Here is an 18,310-nt window from a genome sequence, read left to right as displayed (position 1 = left end):
TGTAAAAGTACTTGTCACTCTCGCGAAAACCATAAAAGTGATAGGATTGCCAATACGTATCAACTTTTCGTTAGGGGGGGATCTTTTTTATTCTGATGTTAGAGACTCATAGGGACAAAATATATATCTAATGTTCTTCAAGGGTACGTTATAACAATTTAACATTTTATAGAGGGAGCTCGAAAGATGGTTTAAAACAAAAAGAAATAAGAAGAAATAGCGGTCTGTTTCTTTCACTTACAAATCCAGCTTAAAATAAACAAGATAGGCAACCCTCTAAACGTAGACAAAACATCAAGGGCCTTATACAGATTCGTTTTGAAGCGTGATTAGTGCCATACTAGAGTTCGACTAACTTAAATCTTCTGCAATAGTCTGTATTTTAGTATGACGCTAATCATACGTCGAAACGACTCTGCATAATGCGGCAAATTTCTTTTCGCAAGTACTACTACACAGCGCGAGTCTTTGGACTTTTCTCACTTGGTTTTTCTCCTACGCTTCTATAGGCTTATGTAAGTTAAATGAATGCAGCAGAGAAGTTATGTGCAAGGTTTCGCAAGACAGTTTTCTTTCTGTCTTTCATATGGAAGCATTTAAAAAAAAAGCTCAGAATAAATTATAGGAAATTTTAAGTTCAGAATCTTTAAATTACAAAATTTTAAGTTAGAATTTAGGCTTAATGGCTTAATACATATAAAATTCTAAAGGGTAGACGCTGTCTCCCCTCAAGCCTTGCAACTGTACTTAACATAGGTTTGTTTGATTTTTGCATTGTAGTTTTTATGACGACGATGAAACAGATAAATTCAATCAATCAGAACCGCATATTTAGCTCCTACGACTAGGATCGAGCGTCATTAAAAACTACTCTATGCTAAGTTGGGTAATGTCATATCGGTCAACAGAAATCTTTTGGAGAACAAGAAGAAGAAAATTAATGAAAATATAATAAATTTTCTGCAATTATTTTGAGTGGTGCAGGTAAATTTGACAACCACTTTTTTTTAATATTTGCATCTGCATTTTTATTTGTTGTTAGCTTTTATATTTAACTGGACGGCAAAATCTTTTCAGAAGTATATTTGAAGTTTATTTATTTTTTTTAATTTTAATTATTTATTTTTTGTGTCAAAGATATTTGTACAGTTACGACGGTGCATACTACGAATATGGATTTACATCCCGTTAATGTGCACTTCACTTTCCAACCTGTCCAGAAGCTATCCAATAGTTCTGGAAATTCCGTGTAGTAATTAAGCATTGAAGTACTCTTTTGCAATCCAATCAATATTAGATTTTTCTGTTCTACTCCTGGTATATTTTAGTGTATCGTAAATATTATTGCTTCATGTATATTTATGCTCTGCGAGTACATATAACTATTTGTATAAAATGAAGTAATTGTATATTAAGTACAAGGATGTTAAATTTCAACGTGCAAAAGGGAAATTAGAAGTGATGGTAAAATTGTTACCGTAACTTTATTTAATCAAAGAGTCATTATTTTACACAATGAGTGAACATCGATTACAAGCAAATGAACAAGTCAGATAATTAATTTTTACAGCTTATACTCTTGACGAAGAGAACAAAGTTTTAAGTGCAAGGATGAATAAGCCAATGGAGCTAGATATTTGGAAGGGTGATTGGGGTCTTCCATCAGTTGATTTAGCATGTTTACAAGCCATGGTGAGTTTAGAATTCGCATATTTTTGAGAGAATTAATAATTTAGAGTAGTATTAATTTTCTATGAAGTCATCCGTATATACTAGTTGCATTTAATAAATGTATTCATGCGCATGTTGTAGTGTAGAGTGTAAATATTACACCCTGGTATGTAACGTACTTCGGGTTATGTTTAGCAGGAGGGGTCCAGAAGCATGTGAAAAACAAAATTTACAGGAAACGTGGATGATGCAAGTATTTAGACGTAACATAACGTAACCTAAGCTAACCCAATATTAGTAGAAATAAGCTAAATTCTATCATTTTTTGAAAAATTATGCTGGATCCGTACACTAATGTAACATAAACTAACCTAATGTGAACAGAAATTACCGAAATTGTACCATTTTTAGAAACAATTGCTGGACCCTTTCTGCTAAACATAAGCCTGTATTTCTTACATATTTTTTTACAAATTTATTTCCTGTAAATAGAATAGCACCGTTATATATATATATATATATATATATATATATATATATAGAGAGAGAGAGAGAGAGAGAGAGAGAGATAAAAGATACGGTATGAAAAATGTAGAGATGTATGCAGTTGAACGGCCTATCACATGATAAGTACAAAGCTAATTGTTTTCTTACACAAATAATTTACTTTGAAAAATGTTTACTGTCTTAGTAATTTCGTACTTTTACGCCATTATTATGTCAGAGGTGAAAAGTAAAATTGTCACATCTTGTCATGTTCACAAATCGTAGTTTCTATGCTCAACTAGTAGTCCCCTATATATTTCTTCCAATAGTGTTTTTAATAGCATACTTACACGAGAAATTGTTCGTGACCTATCGAGAAATGGAGGACCTGAGACGTGGGAAGGTAATCGAGAAGCACTGAGGATTAGGTTGCCGAAGACTCACAGACAGACATTATTTGCTGTCATTATCAGTGGGAAGGTCCCTCACTGAGACGCAGATATTTCAGCGATAAATCTCGCACTTTGTTTCCTTATTTGATATACGTCTTATCTGTTCACCAATTTCATAATGGTGTTGGATTGAGCATACTATATTCAATGCTTGCCTTATGGCAGAGTGCATTGTAATAAGGCTTGTAACTCTACATTATTTCTGGCTTAATACTTGAATCAGGAGTATGTCATTTGCATACGTTAGTATCTGTTTCTTTGTTTAAAAAGTTAGTTGTTTGTTTTAAAGAAATAATTTTTATTCGTATAACTTCCAAATAGTGAGTCTATTATTATTCAAATGTTCCTTAGCATTAATGGAAAATACTGTATCGTATAATTTACGAGGCAGTAATATGCACTTGCATAATCTGTAAGCTTATCAAGCACTAAATAGTGTCCGCTCCTTAACCTTGTGTGCTACTCCTTTCGGCCCCAACCGATGAGTCACATAAGTATTTCCTTGTGCAAAGTACCAAACATACTTAGTAAAGTTCACAAATTAGCTTCCGGCGTAAAGATACGGATTTTCGGATTATTTGATTTACTCTGAAAAGAATGTTACCCGTTATTTTTAGAATGCCCTCTTTGAGAGACCTAGTTTGATAATGTTTTGAAATATATATATGGGTGATTCCACGAAAAAGGGAAATTTTCTGTCACGGGCATTTCTTCAAACTACTACTAGAAAGAATCACCTCATTTTTATTTTGTTTGGTAGTAACCGTCACAAAGTAGGTATGCCATGTATAACAGTTTGCAAATGTAACACGAAACATATGTAAAAAATTAATTATTACCCAATTTCTCAACACCGTGGGCTGTCACAGACTACAGTTGACTGATTTTAATCAATAAATGACAACTGAAGTCGCCAATCAAACATCATTTAATGGTAATTAAATGGAAGAGAACACTTCAATGTTTCAGTTTTGTGGAAAGTAAACCTTTATAACGATTATTTTCGAAAGCTTGACTATGCTTCGTTTCTGTCACCTCTATTTCGTCTCAACTCCATGGCAATAGAAAAAATGATCATTGCTCTCAACAGATAGCATGGTCGTCCACATTGGCAACACCCACAAGAAGACAAGGCAGACATGTTTGACTGAAGAACAGAAAAAGTTGTGTGCATGTGTTAAAAGCTATAGGAAAAATATTTTTGTGTGTGGAAAGCAGGTGCGTATATTAATTGATACTCAACACCATGGCATTTATTACTGAATGTATTTGTATGGTATATACCTTCTTTTCCTTGAGGAACCTAAGCCTTAACGTAGAAAATTCGTACACAATTACTCACATGTATTGGTTAAAAAGTGGGCCGGTAAAGATAAATTATATTCGATTTTCTCAACTCCATGGTTCTCAACTCCATGTCCATCTGAAAACTAAGGAATCCACGGTGTTGAGACAAGTTCACGGAGTTGAGAATCCTATAGTGTTTGTTATGCTCATGCTCTTCCAAATATTTGTTCTTTCAATATTGATAGAAATAAAGCTCGTTTATGGTCTAGTGACTAGTATGCTCGCCTTTCGTGCGTGGTTCTGGGTTTGTTTCCCGGTGGAAGCTCAAAAATTAATGGTGTTTACTTCGCACAGTGAGGCAATTGAAAAACTCATTTGAGTAGAGATGTACTGAAACCTGATCGCGCAGACCATCACAACGGTCGTAGAAGCCAACACGCTGACCACGTGTCATTCACACTCAAAGGCCGGCTGGTGGGTCCTAGCCCATTTAAGGAGTGTTTCGCGGAAGTTCAGATTTGGGGCTGTCAGGTAGCCGGAGGTAAAACTTCAGTCAAGTCAAGATGGATGGTATCTGTTTTTAACCTATTGACGTCTCAATCTTATGATCAGCTAATTGTTTTCTTTTTAGGGATTGTCGAAGAGTCTGAGGGCAATGTACGAACAGTCAATTTTATGGCTTGGATCGGGAGAAATTTCTCCTGGCCTACTAAACCTGACGTTTAAAAAGCGTTGGCAGTTGTCATTCTGTGTAGACTAGAACAGCCCTTCCCTGTTTCCTCAAGACATTTCCTTCATTGGAATGGAAAATGAGGGCTACTTAACAAATAACATCGAATTATCCAAAGAAAACAGAAATGAGTGCCTTACACTGTCATTTAGTGTGCATTATACAGGGCGTTTCAAAACAATACCGACAATGTTTAGGAGGTGATTCCTAACACCAAGATAAGATAAAAAGTATAGACCAATCTGGGTGCACAAATGCTTCCTTTCGCAGTTATAGGCTGCCGAAAACATGAAAAAAATGAACTTTAAAGGTCCATAGCATAAAACTATGGGACCTACCGTAGTCGGGTCAGACTTCACTTAGGAATTAGTATGTGCGCTATCCAAATATCCATGTTTCAGAATCTTGCGGTACTTCCACAACAACTTTTATAGAAGTAGTTGGTGAGTACTTCAGATTACACGCCCGTAGCCAAACTCCCTCTATCAAAATTGCTTCGTTAGTACCTCAGGATTCTGAAACATATTTTTGGATAGTGCACATATTAGTTCCTAAGTGAAGTCGTGACCCGACTGCGGCAGGTCTCATAGTTTTGGAACTATGGACCTTTAAAGTTCATTTTTTTCATGTTTTTGGCAGCTTATAACTCCGAAAGGAAGCATTTGTGCACCCAGTTGTCTATACTTTTCGTCTTATCTTGGTGTCAGGAATCAGCTCCCAAACGAGTGTGAATTGTTTTGAAACACCTTGTATATATACCAAACATACAAATACACTTACCAAATGTTGAAAAAGTATTGCACTTTCGACGTGTTGACTTGATCGCACAGAGAAGACGGACGGTTTACATAAGCTCAGAAAACAAATGAAGTAGACAATAGACAGGTTTAGTGACTACTTCGTCAGTTTCGTAAGCTGATGTGAAAAGTTTATCCTCTCCATATGATAGTCAACATATTGAAAGCGCAATATTTTTTAATATTCGATAAGTGTATGTGTATTTCTTTTTTCTTATTTGCGTCACACACACACACACACACACACACACATATATATATATATATATATATATATATATATATATATATATATATATATATACTCAATTTTTGAACCTTTATTAGATATGTTTTCATATGTTTGCAGTATTTTCTGGAGTATTTTTGTATAACAAATTACGTGTCATCTACTTTGTTAGAATTTTATTCAACATAAGGAGAATAATTCTAACTTACAAAAACTATTGGAAAATTATTTCAATTTTTATGTAAATTATAAGCTTAATCACTTATAAACCAAAACTTATCACCCAGATGTATCACGTTTCTCAGCTCCACAGCAGTTTTCAACTCCGTGTTAACTAATCTCAACTCCGTGGCCTATGGTCTCAACTCCGTGGGTGCTGAAAAGTTTATTATTTTTTATTTACTAGACCAATAACGATTCAGCTCTGCTGAATACCTAATTAACATGTACTTAGTAGTAGTAAGTGCATCTGATATTTTTTTCGAAATAGGCGACCATCAACGGAACAAAAATTTTCCAAGCGAAAATTTCCCTTTTTCGTGGAATCACCCATATATATATATATATATATATATATATATATATATATATATATACAGTTCGAATTCATGAAATATTAGTGGTATGCTGATGACATCTTTCAGACTGTTTTGTGTAATTGTAATTTAAGTACAGTTACAGACAAGCTCTTTACGAATTAAATCAAATACATGCAAGGATTTTCACTTTAGAACTTTAAAAGGTAATAATTTGAAACTTAGATTTTGACGTTCAGCCGGCGAAATAATAAGCTGATTTCTACATTAGGCAAAGAAAAAAAAAATCTCAATTACTACTACGCGAAATAATTCGCTCGCCCGTACAAGATTAAAGTTAACTTAAAATTGAATTTGTATGTGTGTAGAGATTTGTTTCATCCTAGAAATTCTAGGAATTAGTTTCAGATTATACTCGAATTAAATGAGAAAACAGATGTACGAACACCGGAATCTGTGAAAGCAATGGCTGCGCGTGTCCGACGAAATCCAGTTAGGAAACAGTCAGTTAAGGCTCGTGCGCTAAAGATATCGAAAATATCTGTCTCGCACGTTAAGCAGTGACCTGGGACTCCATGCTTACAAACAACGCAAATGGCATGTTCTGACAAATGAACTGAAGCGTCAGAGGCTCGTAAGAGCAAAGCGTTTACTTAAGCGTTACGCATCAAATGGCCACCATCGAATCCTTTTCACTGATGAAAAGATTTTCAGTGTTGAGGAGACCTTCAGTGCCCAAAATGAAAGGATATATGCCACATCCTCTAGAGAAGCTGGTGAAAAGGCTCCAATTATCCAGAGGGATCAGCATCCTCCCTCTGTCATGGTATGGTGGGGTCTGAGCTACGAGGGCACAACGGAGCTCCATTTCTGTGAAAAGAGGGTCAAAACATCAGCCAAAGAGAGCCAGGAGACATTATTTAAGAAACTAGTCAAGAATCTCACTAATACCCTCTTCCATGGACAGAACTGGAGCTTCCAGCGGGACTCAGCCCCAGCACATGAGGCATGGACAATCCAACAGTAGCTGGAAGCAAATGTTCCGGACTTTATTTCCGCTTCAGATTGTTCTTCTGTAAATCCAGAATTAAGTCCTTTGGACTACAAATTGTGATCCAAGCTTCGGGAGGTGGTTGCAAGAAGAGACATCCCAATTGAAGGTTTATAAGCGGTCTCTTCGGAAGGCAGCTGCAGATTTTCCAGTAGATGTGTTGCGTAATGCAATTGATGAGTGGCCACAAAGACATTAGGGTTGTATGCATGCTAATGGGGGCCATTTCGAATAATTTGTGATTTTGGTTCATAATTCATCCCTGTAACTCATGTTATTAGGATATTAAAATATCTAACCGTTTTGTGTCAAACTTTGGGGCAGTATTTATGGTAAGACACGGTAGAACACAGCGAAATGGCAGGAAAATGTACAAATGGTTTTCTAGGTATAAATATGAACTTTTCCCAATACATCCGGACTCAGATTCTGATTGAGAAGTCACTAGTTACATTGTAGCTTTAGCAAGTCTCTTAATGTGGCTGACAATATAGGCTATTTACATTTTTCAAACTATCCAGGGACTGTGAATGCTTTAAATGAGTTGAGACCAAAGGGTTTTAAAGTCTGTTTATGAGCGTTCATAGTTAAATTGTTATTATTTGTTTCTGTAGAATGAATAAATAAATAAAAAAAGTGTCTATGCTGTCTGGAATTCCCTTATAAATAGATAAGGAAAGCATTTAAACACAATTTTAAATTCCTACAAAAAGGTAACTTTCCTATTCCATTTCTCAAAGTTTAGCCTCTGTTATTGCTGCCGAATGGGGACGAGCAGAGCATTGCCATCCAAAAGAATGACACCAGCTGAAAGAAGTCAAGGATGTTTACGGCGAATTGCATTTTGCACTTTTTCGAGTGTTTGGCAATAACGCGCAGCATTGGCTGTTTCTTCAGAAACTCTGTGAGCACTGTTTCCTTGGAATCCAAGAAGACAATCTCAAGAATCTCACTTGCAGAAGTTTAGATCTTGAACTTTTCCCTCACAGGGTACGTGAGATGTTTCCATTCTGTCGACGTTTGTTTGGATTCTGAAATGTAGTAATGAACGAAACTCTCGTCCTGAGTCACAGTACGGCAGAGAGAGTTGTTTCTTTCGTTGTGTTCCAAGCAACAGGTCATACGCGTGTTGTGATGTTAAGTAAGCTGTTGTGGGATCCAGCGTGATGAAGTCTTCGCGCATCCTAGTGTTTCGTGGATGAATTTGTGTGGAGTCCCGTCTTAAATGTTCAATTCAGCGGCTGCTTCACGAACCTTGATTCTTCGGTTGGACAACACTAGTACATTCAAACCTATGTTGCATCACTGACTAGAGGCGGAACACCAGGCCTATCTTCGTCGAATATGCTTGTTCGTCCTTCAGAAAACAATTTACACTCATGTTACAGATTTTCCATAAACAACTAGCTTTCTGTGGATGTCGATAGGAGTAAGGCCATTTACCTACTCATACCGGATCACAGAACGAATTTCTTTTGTTTTATTCCTCACCGCTAACACAGGTTGTTCCGCCATAACTCGCTGCCCCTTATGGCCAGGGCACGTTTTTTCGTTGCATGATTCATGTTAATCACACGCGACGAATGCACTGTAGCCCGCACGAACATTGCATTGTGTGGTAAATGCGGTGGTCTGTAAACTTAATAGATAATGATGACACAACAATAATCATTAAATTTTATAAGGAGCACCAACTATTTGCAACATTCTATGGATGTATACATATTCTTCAGGCCCTAAGTTCGTCTTATTCAGTTTCAATAGAACACTCTCACCTTGTTGCAAGCGGTCCCGGATACGATTCTCGTTGGCGACACTCGGTCGAAAAGATGTAAAAGCCTTTTTCAGACTAGCTATCCTGAGTGAGGGTTTTCCTCTTTCACACTAGTAAAATACCACGATGGCACTTAACATACAGGTCCCAGACCACTTACTTTCTTTCTTCCCAACTTCTCCGGATAGTGTGATCGCCGAGGGTATTATCTCTCATACGTGACGGACTTAGATTGGCTGTTGATGCCTGTAATGTCCAGAAATATAATTCCTAGTACTTAAAATTCAGTAGTAGTAAATTCGTGCTTGTACAAATTAATGTAGGGGCCGCGGTGGCTCAGCGGTAGAGCGTTCACCTCTGATGCTTGGGGTCCCGGGTTCGATTCCTGCCCCCGCCAAGTGAACTTTGTGGTGGACAATCTCCGTGTGCCTGGGTTTTCTCGGGATTCTCCCGTTTCCTCTCGCTTTCTTCATTCCACTATTTGATTCATTTCGCATCATCAGCGTCTCCTTTAGCCTAGCCGGCATAGCCATTGGACGTAAAACTTAAAAATTTCATTTCATTTTTTCGTGCTAGGAAATTACTTAGCGACACTAGAAATGATTGAAGGCTTCAAAAATTGGGTCAAAGTTAATATTGGTCGATGCAAAGGATTAAGAAATAATATTCCGTTTGTGCAAGTTAATGAAATATACTATAGTCAACCGAGTAATGTGAACTGGCGAGTTGTAAGCTAGCTTTATGATTTACACACTAATTGTATATTCTTAAATGTACAAGAGAATAGGAAATTTTAGGGCTTAATAATCTAAGAAGAAAAGGAATATGATTAAGTGACCACTGTCGCTAGAGGTTGGAGCGCGAGTATTCTTCGAAGTATTGAAGATAAAAATACACAAATTCCTGAAATTTAGGAACAGAAGATAAGCTTCAAGGTAATATTTAAGATCTATACATATGATGTACTTTCATATGTGTCTGATAAGTCCGTGATAAATTGCCGAAGTCGTGACACCAGTTTACTATTAATAAGTGTGCTTTAGTTAGATGCTGCATTTTATTCCTAGTTGTAGATAAATCCAAAGCTAGTGTCAACGGTTTACAGGTGTGTTTTCTTTGCTTGTGTTCTATGGAGTCCAGCAATTTCATATTAAATTTTTATTTGTCAATGCTTTGAAATGTATTGTCCAATTTTCCTGTTAGAATATTGTTTTCGTAACATACAGAGAAACTTAATTTAGATTCTAATAATTTATTAATAATTTCAAAGCTATTGACGAAATATTTAGGAGCAGAATGCACTGTTTATATACTATTGTGTATAAACAGTCACAGTCAGTCAAAATGAGTATGTTCTGTCAATAATTCTGAAATGAGTGGTCAATTTTAATTCAGATTTTGTGTTTAAATAAATAATTTTAGTTTAGTTTTCTTTGATGTATAGCAAATGTAACAGTATATTACTGAAATTTATTTTCCGATTTATCAATTCATTCAGAAGTTATTATTTAAAGACATGCAGAGCGAGCCCCATTTTTGTTGGTGAGTGTATAACTAATAAAATATAGTTTATTTAGAATATGCATTTTCATGGATTTGCAAGCAATAAAAGAGGAGCATAATGGTCCAGTGGTAAATTCTTCGTCTTGGGTACAGAGATCGTTGTTGGATCCCAGCCTCTTATGAATTCGCAGTGGACAACCTTGTAGATTTTCTCCAGTTTTTTTCTTCTGTTTTCTCGTATTCCCTTCACTTTACCAATTCCTTCATATTCATACACGTGCATTTATCATGTGTTTTAACCTAAAGGACACAAATACGGTATACAAACATCAAACAACTATATCACATCATTTATCTAAGCAATTACACTAACAAATGTAATCTGAAACACAGATTGTCTTCCACCAGTGTTCATTTACCTTTCTTTTTGTATATAACCACTCCTTCTTTCGTATGGACAACTTAGTTAGTGCCTCCCCTCTGGTCTAGTGGCTAGCACGCGCGCCTGTAGTGCACCGGCCTCGGGTTCTATTCATGGTGGGAGAGCATTGAAATTAATTTGAACGCATTACGGTGGTTCGGATTCCACTTTAAACTGTAGATCCACTTCTCATGTAACTGTGATGCTGAAAAGGACAGGCAGCAATTTTGGTCTGTATCTATGTTATGTAAGCTCAACCTCTCTTCTTTTTTCAGGCTTACGCAAAATTTTCTGGAGTCCCTTTGAAAGTAATTGAAACTGACAATCCATTCTACACACCAACGGGCACTCTTCCAGTATTTAGGCATGGAAAGAAACAGATCACGACATTCCAAGAAATCTGTTCCTACTTGCGAAAGAAGGTACTGTTGTAGCTTAATGTACTCTTGTTATATAGTAGAGTTACTCGCGTTAGTATATGTTTCTTCGTCTGAATACAATGTTCTAAGGACAAATTAAACCGTATTTTGTAGGACATTTTACTATTTGGGTATAAAAATATTACATTAAATTTATTTATTGCGTATGCAATTATTTATTTTTATATTTCGTTCTATTATTATTATTAAGATTCTGCCTTTCGGCAGGTTCTGGGACTAATGAGGATTTTTTTTTTCAATTTTAGATTTTGGCCTGGAAATGTTTCTTCCACTTTTGTCGATCTTCAGCTTCCTCTTTTAACTCCCAATATTTTCTCCTATCTTTCAAATCATCGATCAGCTGTGTTCCTCTTGTTCCTATTCCTCGCTTCCCTTCCATCTTTCCTTCTATGGTGGTGTAAAGAAGACGATATCTTCTCAAGATGTGTCCAATCCAATTGGCCTTTCAACGAAGGATGGTGGCTAGAAGTGTCCTCTTTTCTTCTATCCGTTTTAAAACATCTTCGTTTGTTGCTCTCTCTGTTCATTTTATCTTCTCCATCTTCCTCCAACACCACATTTCGAAGCTCCCAAATATTTCCTCTCTAACTTCCGTAATGTCCAAGTCTCTGAACCATACAGTCCAATGCTCCATATATAGCACTTGACCAATTTCTTCTTAAGTCCAATATTGAGCCTGCTAGTTAAGAGTGCGCTTTTCTTGTTGAATGCTTCTTTAGCTATGGCATTTCTTGACCTGATCTCTTTGGTGCAGTAAGCGTCTCTCGTCAAAATACTTCCCAGGTATTTGAAATTATCGACCTCTTCAGGTTCTCTTTGTTCTACTCTGATCTGTAAGAGCGTGTTTCCACGGGATATTCTCATGACTTTCGACTTCTCGATGTTAATTTCCATTCCATAGAGTCTTCCAGTGTCAACTATTTTGTCAATCATCTCCTGTAGTCCTCCTTCGGTTTTAGCTATTATAACCGTATCATCTTCATACCTGATCTTGGTAATGATCTGCCCTCCAATCTTGAAATCTCCAATTTCCATTAATGCTTCCTTCATTAAATATTCACTGTAAACGTTGAATAATTGAGGGCGACAAACTACATCATATATATATATATATATATATATATATATATATATATATATATATATATATACACGAGGGTCATTTAACTCGAACTGGCAACACTGCTACGATTGGAGTGTCCTGTGGGCAGGAGACAAATGACGAACGTAGTGTGTTCCGTGGGTGTGTACAAGTCAGTTCAACGCTGTTGCGGTCCCATATTACGGTGTGTGTGGCGAGTAGACATTGTTAAATTGATTGTTGTGTGAAATACGGCTCTAACGCATTGTTCACGCGTGCAGAACAGCGTGTGTTTATGAAGTTCCAGATAGCACGAGGGCGAAATACTAGGACGATTTACAGAGGGTTAGTAGAGGCCTGTAGTGAAGCTGCTCCACCGTAACGGACAGTAGCGAGATGGGTTGCAGCATTTCAGGTGGGACGACAGTCAACAGGCAAAATGCAGGGCGGAGGGCATATGCGAACGGTTACGGACGAAATTCATCTTGCAAACTACGGACACTGCTTGACGGTGATCGGCGCTGGAATTGTAGTGAATTGGCGCAGGAGTTGAACATTTCTTCCGAATCAGTGTTCCGCACGCTAACACAAGATCTTGGCATGCGGAAAATTGCAGAGAGATGGGTACCTCATGCTCTGACCGAGGTTCAGAAGTGGTATAGGTGGAAATGTGCGCGTCTATATCTTTAGCGTTACAATGAGGAAGGTGATGACTTCTTGCACCGCATTATTGCAAGTGACGAAACGTGGGGAAGATCCTATGAGCCTGAATTGAAACATCAGTCGAGTGAATGGCTCCACCCAGAATCTCCACGACCGAAAAAGCTTAGGCAAGAGCCAGCAAACGTGAAGTTAATGATCATAGTGTTATACGACCACGAAGGCATTATCCTATCACATGAAGTTCCATCGGGCATTACCGTCAATGCTGCAAACTATGCTTCATACCTCAGTCACTATTTACTACCAGCATTGCGGCGCAAACGTCCACACTTCCTGGAATCAGGACCAATTCTCCTACACGACAATTCCAGATGCCATACAGCCAATCCAGTACAGACTCTGTTATGACGATGGGGTTGGGAGGTACTGGAGCACCCGCCATATGAGCCCCTGCGATTTTGATATTTTCCCAAAAATGAAAGAATCTCAGGGCAAACGTTTTAGAGACATTCCCAGCATTATTCGTGCCTTAGGGCACACTGTCAACATCCTCTCACAAAGTGGGTCTTGGACAGGTATTCAACGGCTACCAGACATCTGGCGAAGGGTTCAATAGGCTGGTGGAGACTACAACGAAAGACTGTAAGCTTCTTGAAGTGAGTGATTCTCTGCATTTCATTTCGCAACTATGTTGCCTCTTTGAGTTAAATGACCCTCATATATTAAATATTCAATTTCTAAAATGATTTCTGTGTTTCTGTTATAATTAAATCGCTTGAAGAACAATCGTATCAAATCATTCAAAAGCCACTCATTTTCTCTTTCAAATTATTATAGATTACATATTTAACAAATTATTGAATATCAAATTTTCGATGACAGTATTATGAAGGTGCAAGAAAAATGTAATGAGATTAGCATGTATGAAGATTAAATTTTTTACATTCATCTTGCTGCTCCAGACAATACACAGCTTAAATTTTTGTTCAACCTCTTCAGAAGTCGTTGACGACGGTGAAAGTGTAAACGTTCGTCTTTCACTTTTGTCCATATGTCCTTGTCTTAATTTAACTTTGATCTCCTCGCTCAAATGAAAAAGGGATTCTTTTTCTATAAATGATGATTTTTTTCTCCATTTAATTTTATCATTTTTACGCTTTAATCTTTTAGATGTTTTGAAAGGCCTGACGTTGGGACATCATTATATTTATCATCCCGAACATATTACTTAAGATTAATCAAGATTGATCTTACTTTTTAATTTACATTTACGTATAAGCCCGGGGGTGATAGCGGAGCAGTTGATCAAGTCATAAAAGTGGTAAATCTGTATGGGTTATATTCTGTGAAGGAATGGTTTGATAGTGGATAAACTAAAAGTTGTATTTCGGTTATTTAGTATTATTGTAATATTTTTATAGTACAATTAAGTAGATTAAATGTTGGAAAAAATATCATAGTACTAAATAGAAGTTTGGTCTTACATCATTAATTAATTAAAAATGAAATCGAGAAAGTTTAAAAGGAAGAAATCTTTAAAGTTAAGTTAAACAGTTAAATTTGAAGTTGACATGAGTCATATTGTATTTTTAAACTTTATGCTACAATGTCTATAAACAGATACTGAAGATTACATAGTCAACAACAGGAAGCAACTTTTCTTTTTTTTTTTTTTCCTTTTTTCTTTTTTTTTTTCCTTCAAAATTTAGCACAAGTAGGTCTTTAGTTTATGGAAAAAAATAAAATAAGTTGGTGTTCATCCCTGAATTTTGTTACTAAAGAAGCAACAGGAAACCACAAATTGTGAGATTGTTCTTCAGTGCATGTATCCTTGAGTGTTTATTTTAGAGAAAATTCAAAACGGTGTTTGGTGTGAACGAATTATCAGTATGGTTTTTCTACGAACAGAAATTATACCGATAAAATGAGACCACGAATCAACATAAAGTTCCATAAGGGACACATACCGATTATTACTACAAGGAATTCGTTGTAACATATACGAAAAAGTTAATAATAGGTGCTGGAGTGAGTTTAGCATTTGTTTGTTTTTTAAAATGTTCTTGTTTGTAATTCAACGAATTCTTATTAAATAATTTCAACATACTCTAATATCTTCTCCAGTAACCTAAAAAAAAGAGTCCTTATACAGAGTGTTGAATAACTAAATTATGAATTCGTTGAAATGGATACTATAAGTAAGAATATTATATTCATTTATCACAATTTGTTTTTATTTAATGTTAATTATGGACCTGTAATTATGTGAGTTTAGGGTTTAAATCCATTTTTGTGTTTGGATGACTGAAGATGAATGCAGTAGCGGCTTTTGAAATATTTTCCCTGGAATAAATTACAGTGGCACTGTACGACTATTCATATCATTTGTTTCAGAAAAGTGTGTCAGATTATTTCTATAGTACATTTGTTTACTTGAAAGTAATTGTTTACTTTCAGTTAGTTATTTCGAAGGATCTGATGCAGCGGTATCTTATTTATTATTTTTTACTCTCCAGCATGCGCCTTAAGTCTGGTCGGTTATGTTCCTTTACGTCATCCCTATATATGTTCCATTCACAGGAGACTTCGTATATTCCCGATAGCATTTATTTGTTCATTAAATGAAACTTGGAAGTCTATGTACGATTGTTCTACTGATGGGTACATATTTTGAAACTGTAAACTGGAGTTCTTGTAATATTTCCGGTTTATTTCTTTTACAGAATTTTAGTGCAGATTTTGGACTAACACCAAAGCAGTGTGCCGAAGTAGCTGCGTATGTGCAACTTTTACAAGAAAAACTCTATCCTGGTTTACAATATATATGGTATGCTGTCTTTATTTCTTCTTCTTCTTCTTCTTCTTCTTCTTCTTCTTATTATTATTATTATTATTATTATTATTATTATTATTATTATTATTATTATTATTATTATTATTATTATTATTATTATTATTATTATTATTATTATTATTATTGCTTTGTTTTACAACATATGAGTAATAAATGCATAGCTGGTAAGAGAAATAGTGTAATGTCGGTATTTAGGAAGTAGTTTCTTTATATTGATAACGAGTTTGGTGTGAGGATAATAATGATAAAATAACGACGATGTGTTTCATGTACTGTTACTCTTTGAAATAGCTTTAACGAGTTAGATCCAAATTAACTAAGATGATAATTGATAGCCTTTGTATATAAGCGACAAGCGGTTTGGTTGAGATCGTTGAAGATCAGGAACTATTAAATGCTCATACCTAAAGAGAAGAAAGTAGCTTCTATTCTACTTTCGTTTTTATATTTTTAACTTTTTTGTTATGTGAGAAACAGAAGAATCAACCGATTTTTCTTACACCTTATCCTCTATAGATTCAAATTAACAACAATTCAGAGTGAAAAAATGCGACTAAATGGGTAATCGAACCAAAGTATATTGTGCAGGCACGCTAACTAATACGCTGTTTAGTCCGCTTCCTGATCAGCTATACACTTGCACACTTGAGTCGGTACTTGGTTATCCGGAGCACATGGATTGCATCACAACTACAGTTGTGCTTGGACAGCGCAGTAATATATTAATAAGTGATCCGTACAACTAGGCAGCATACTAGTTACCACACCATCACGGTTAGACAGAGACAGGTTTGATCGACGATCCAGATGTGCTTTCTTACTCTTCAGATATCATTAGTTTCGAAGAGGAGATGATGTGAAGGAAAATTTATTGATTCTTCTTTTCTCATCTAATATCTAATGTAGGCATCATAGTTATACGCTAAAATGAACACTGGACTGTTGTAGCACAACAGAAGTATGTGACTGACTAATCAGAAGAGGGATTATGTATCGTAGTAGTTAGCGCAGCAGCATAGTAACTTGAAAACCCAGTTTGATTCCTGGTTCAGTCGTACTCTTTCACTCTTTGATTATTATGTTTGGTTTTTAAGTACTATATGTAATACTTTTTCTTTCTGTACAATAATATGTTAAGATGGCCTCTTCCATATCTTGACTTTGTACAACACTTACTTCGTAAATTGGCTGCTGGTATATTTTCTGAGAAATGAGAGTGATAAACTTATTTCTCACTAAATATTGTATGTTTGTGTACACACTTTCGTATATTGTTTTATATATATTCATTTTTCATAACTGTTATGGATGCTGCAGGTATGAAGTTAGAGATCCAAAAAGGACCTTTTTTTTGCAATGGAGATATTTCCCTATAAAAGGCCTTTTTTAATAATAATAATAATAATAATAACTAGCTCGTCAACTCTCCTTGTTTGTTGTGGAGATCGTTTCAGTGGAAACTTATGTAATTGGTAAGAGTCAGTGCAGATAAGCATAGGACGGAGATAATGGGAATGACGATACAAACGTATCGTATCACGTATGTTCCATACAGAATTGCAACATGCAACAACTGGATTGCTTTCATGAATCCTTTAACATTACAGTAGGTGGACCTATGTTGTGTTCTTTCGAGCAGTGGCAGAGTATTGTACTCCTTACCATAATAAGCGTTGCAGTTGCAAAGCAGGCTGGGTTTTGCTGATATCACTTCTATGTTGTATTCAACTCTGCGGATATCAAGCACTATTGGGATTCGTAAAAGAAACTTTAATCAAGATAAGGTTCAACGAACCACGTTCTGTGATGAATGTCATTTTGGTGATATGAACTCAACCTAATCTCTTAATATGGTATTTAATTAATGGAATGCTCGAGATTTCTTGCTAAGTTTCAATACTGTTTATCGAAAAATATGTCCATCGATAAGAGATATATTCCTGTTGAAAGATCTCATTGAGCTATATAAGTGTATATGGTTGACTATAAATCCTCATGCGTAGATTCCGAGAAAAAACAATTTTGTGGAATGACATAGGTGAGGTGGGTACAACAAATGTTCTAGCTGCTGTTGCTGTGATTCTCGATAGTCCCTTCCATGATCAAGTGAAAAGTGTGTCTAGATTTTGAAGCAGGAAGCAGCCAATAATGACTATTACATTTTGCGTGTTTCGCAGTAGAATGGAATGCACAAAAGTAGCTAAGAACTTTCAAACAATGTAGAACTTTCCCAGTTGTATCGAGAACATTTTCTTGTGAAATACGATATTTCCGTTCATTTTGTCCATTCGGTGAATCCGAGGTGGTTCTTTCATCCTTAATACAAATAAAAAAA

The 18,310-nt window shown here is 36.0% G+C and overlaps 1 protein-coding gene across 2 annotated transcripts in view; it reads left to right on the top strand.

Moving 5' to 3' along the window:
- Positions 1-1,194: 1,194 nt before the first annotated feature.
- LOC145666687 (metaxin-1) overlaps positions 1,195-18,310 on the top strand; it is a 70,509-nt gene continuing 53,393 nt past the window's right edge. The window contains exons 1-3 of one of the 2 annotated variants that reach the window (XM_081734166.1): positions 1,195-1,692; positions 11,213-11,359; positions 15,845-15,948. In XM_081734166.1, coding sequence (XP_081590292.1) covers positions 1,612-1,692; positions 11,213-11,359; positions 15,845-15,948 — 332 coding nt within the window. In that variant the 5' untranslated portion in view covers positions 1,195-1,611. The remainder of the gene's footprint in view (positions 1,693-11,212; positions 11,360-15,844; positions 15,949-18,310) is intronic. The other variant, XM_081734165.1, reaches the window with a different exon arrangement.

This window comes from Thermobia domestica, chromosome 12 (assembly GCF_964235325.1).
Source record: "Thermobia domestica chromosome 12, izTheDome1.hap1.1, whole genome shotgun sequence".
NCBI lineage: Eukaryota > Metazoa > Arthropoda > Insecta > Zygentoma > Lepismatidae > Thermobia > Thermobia domestica.
Note: the sequence above shows the minus strand (reverse complement) of the source record. Positions and strands in the feature narration are given on the sequence as shown.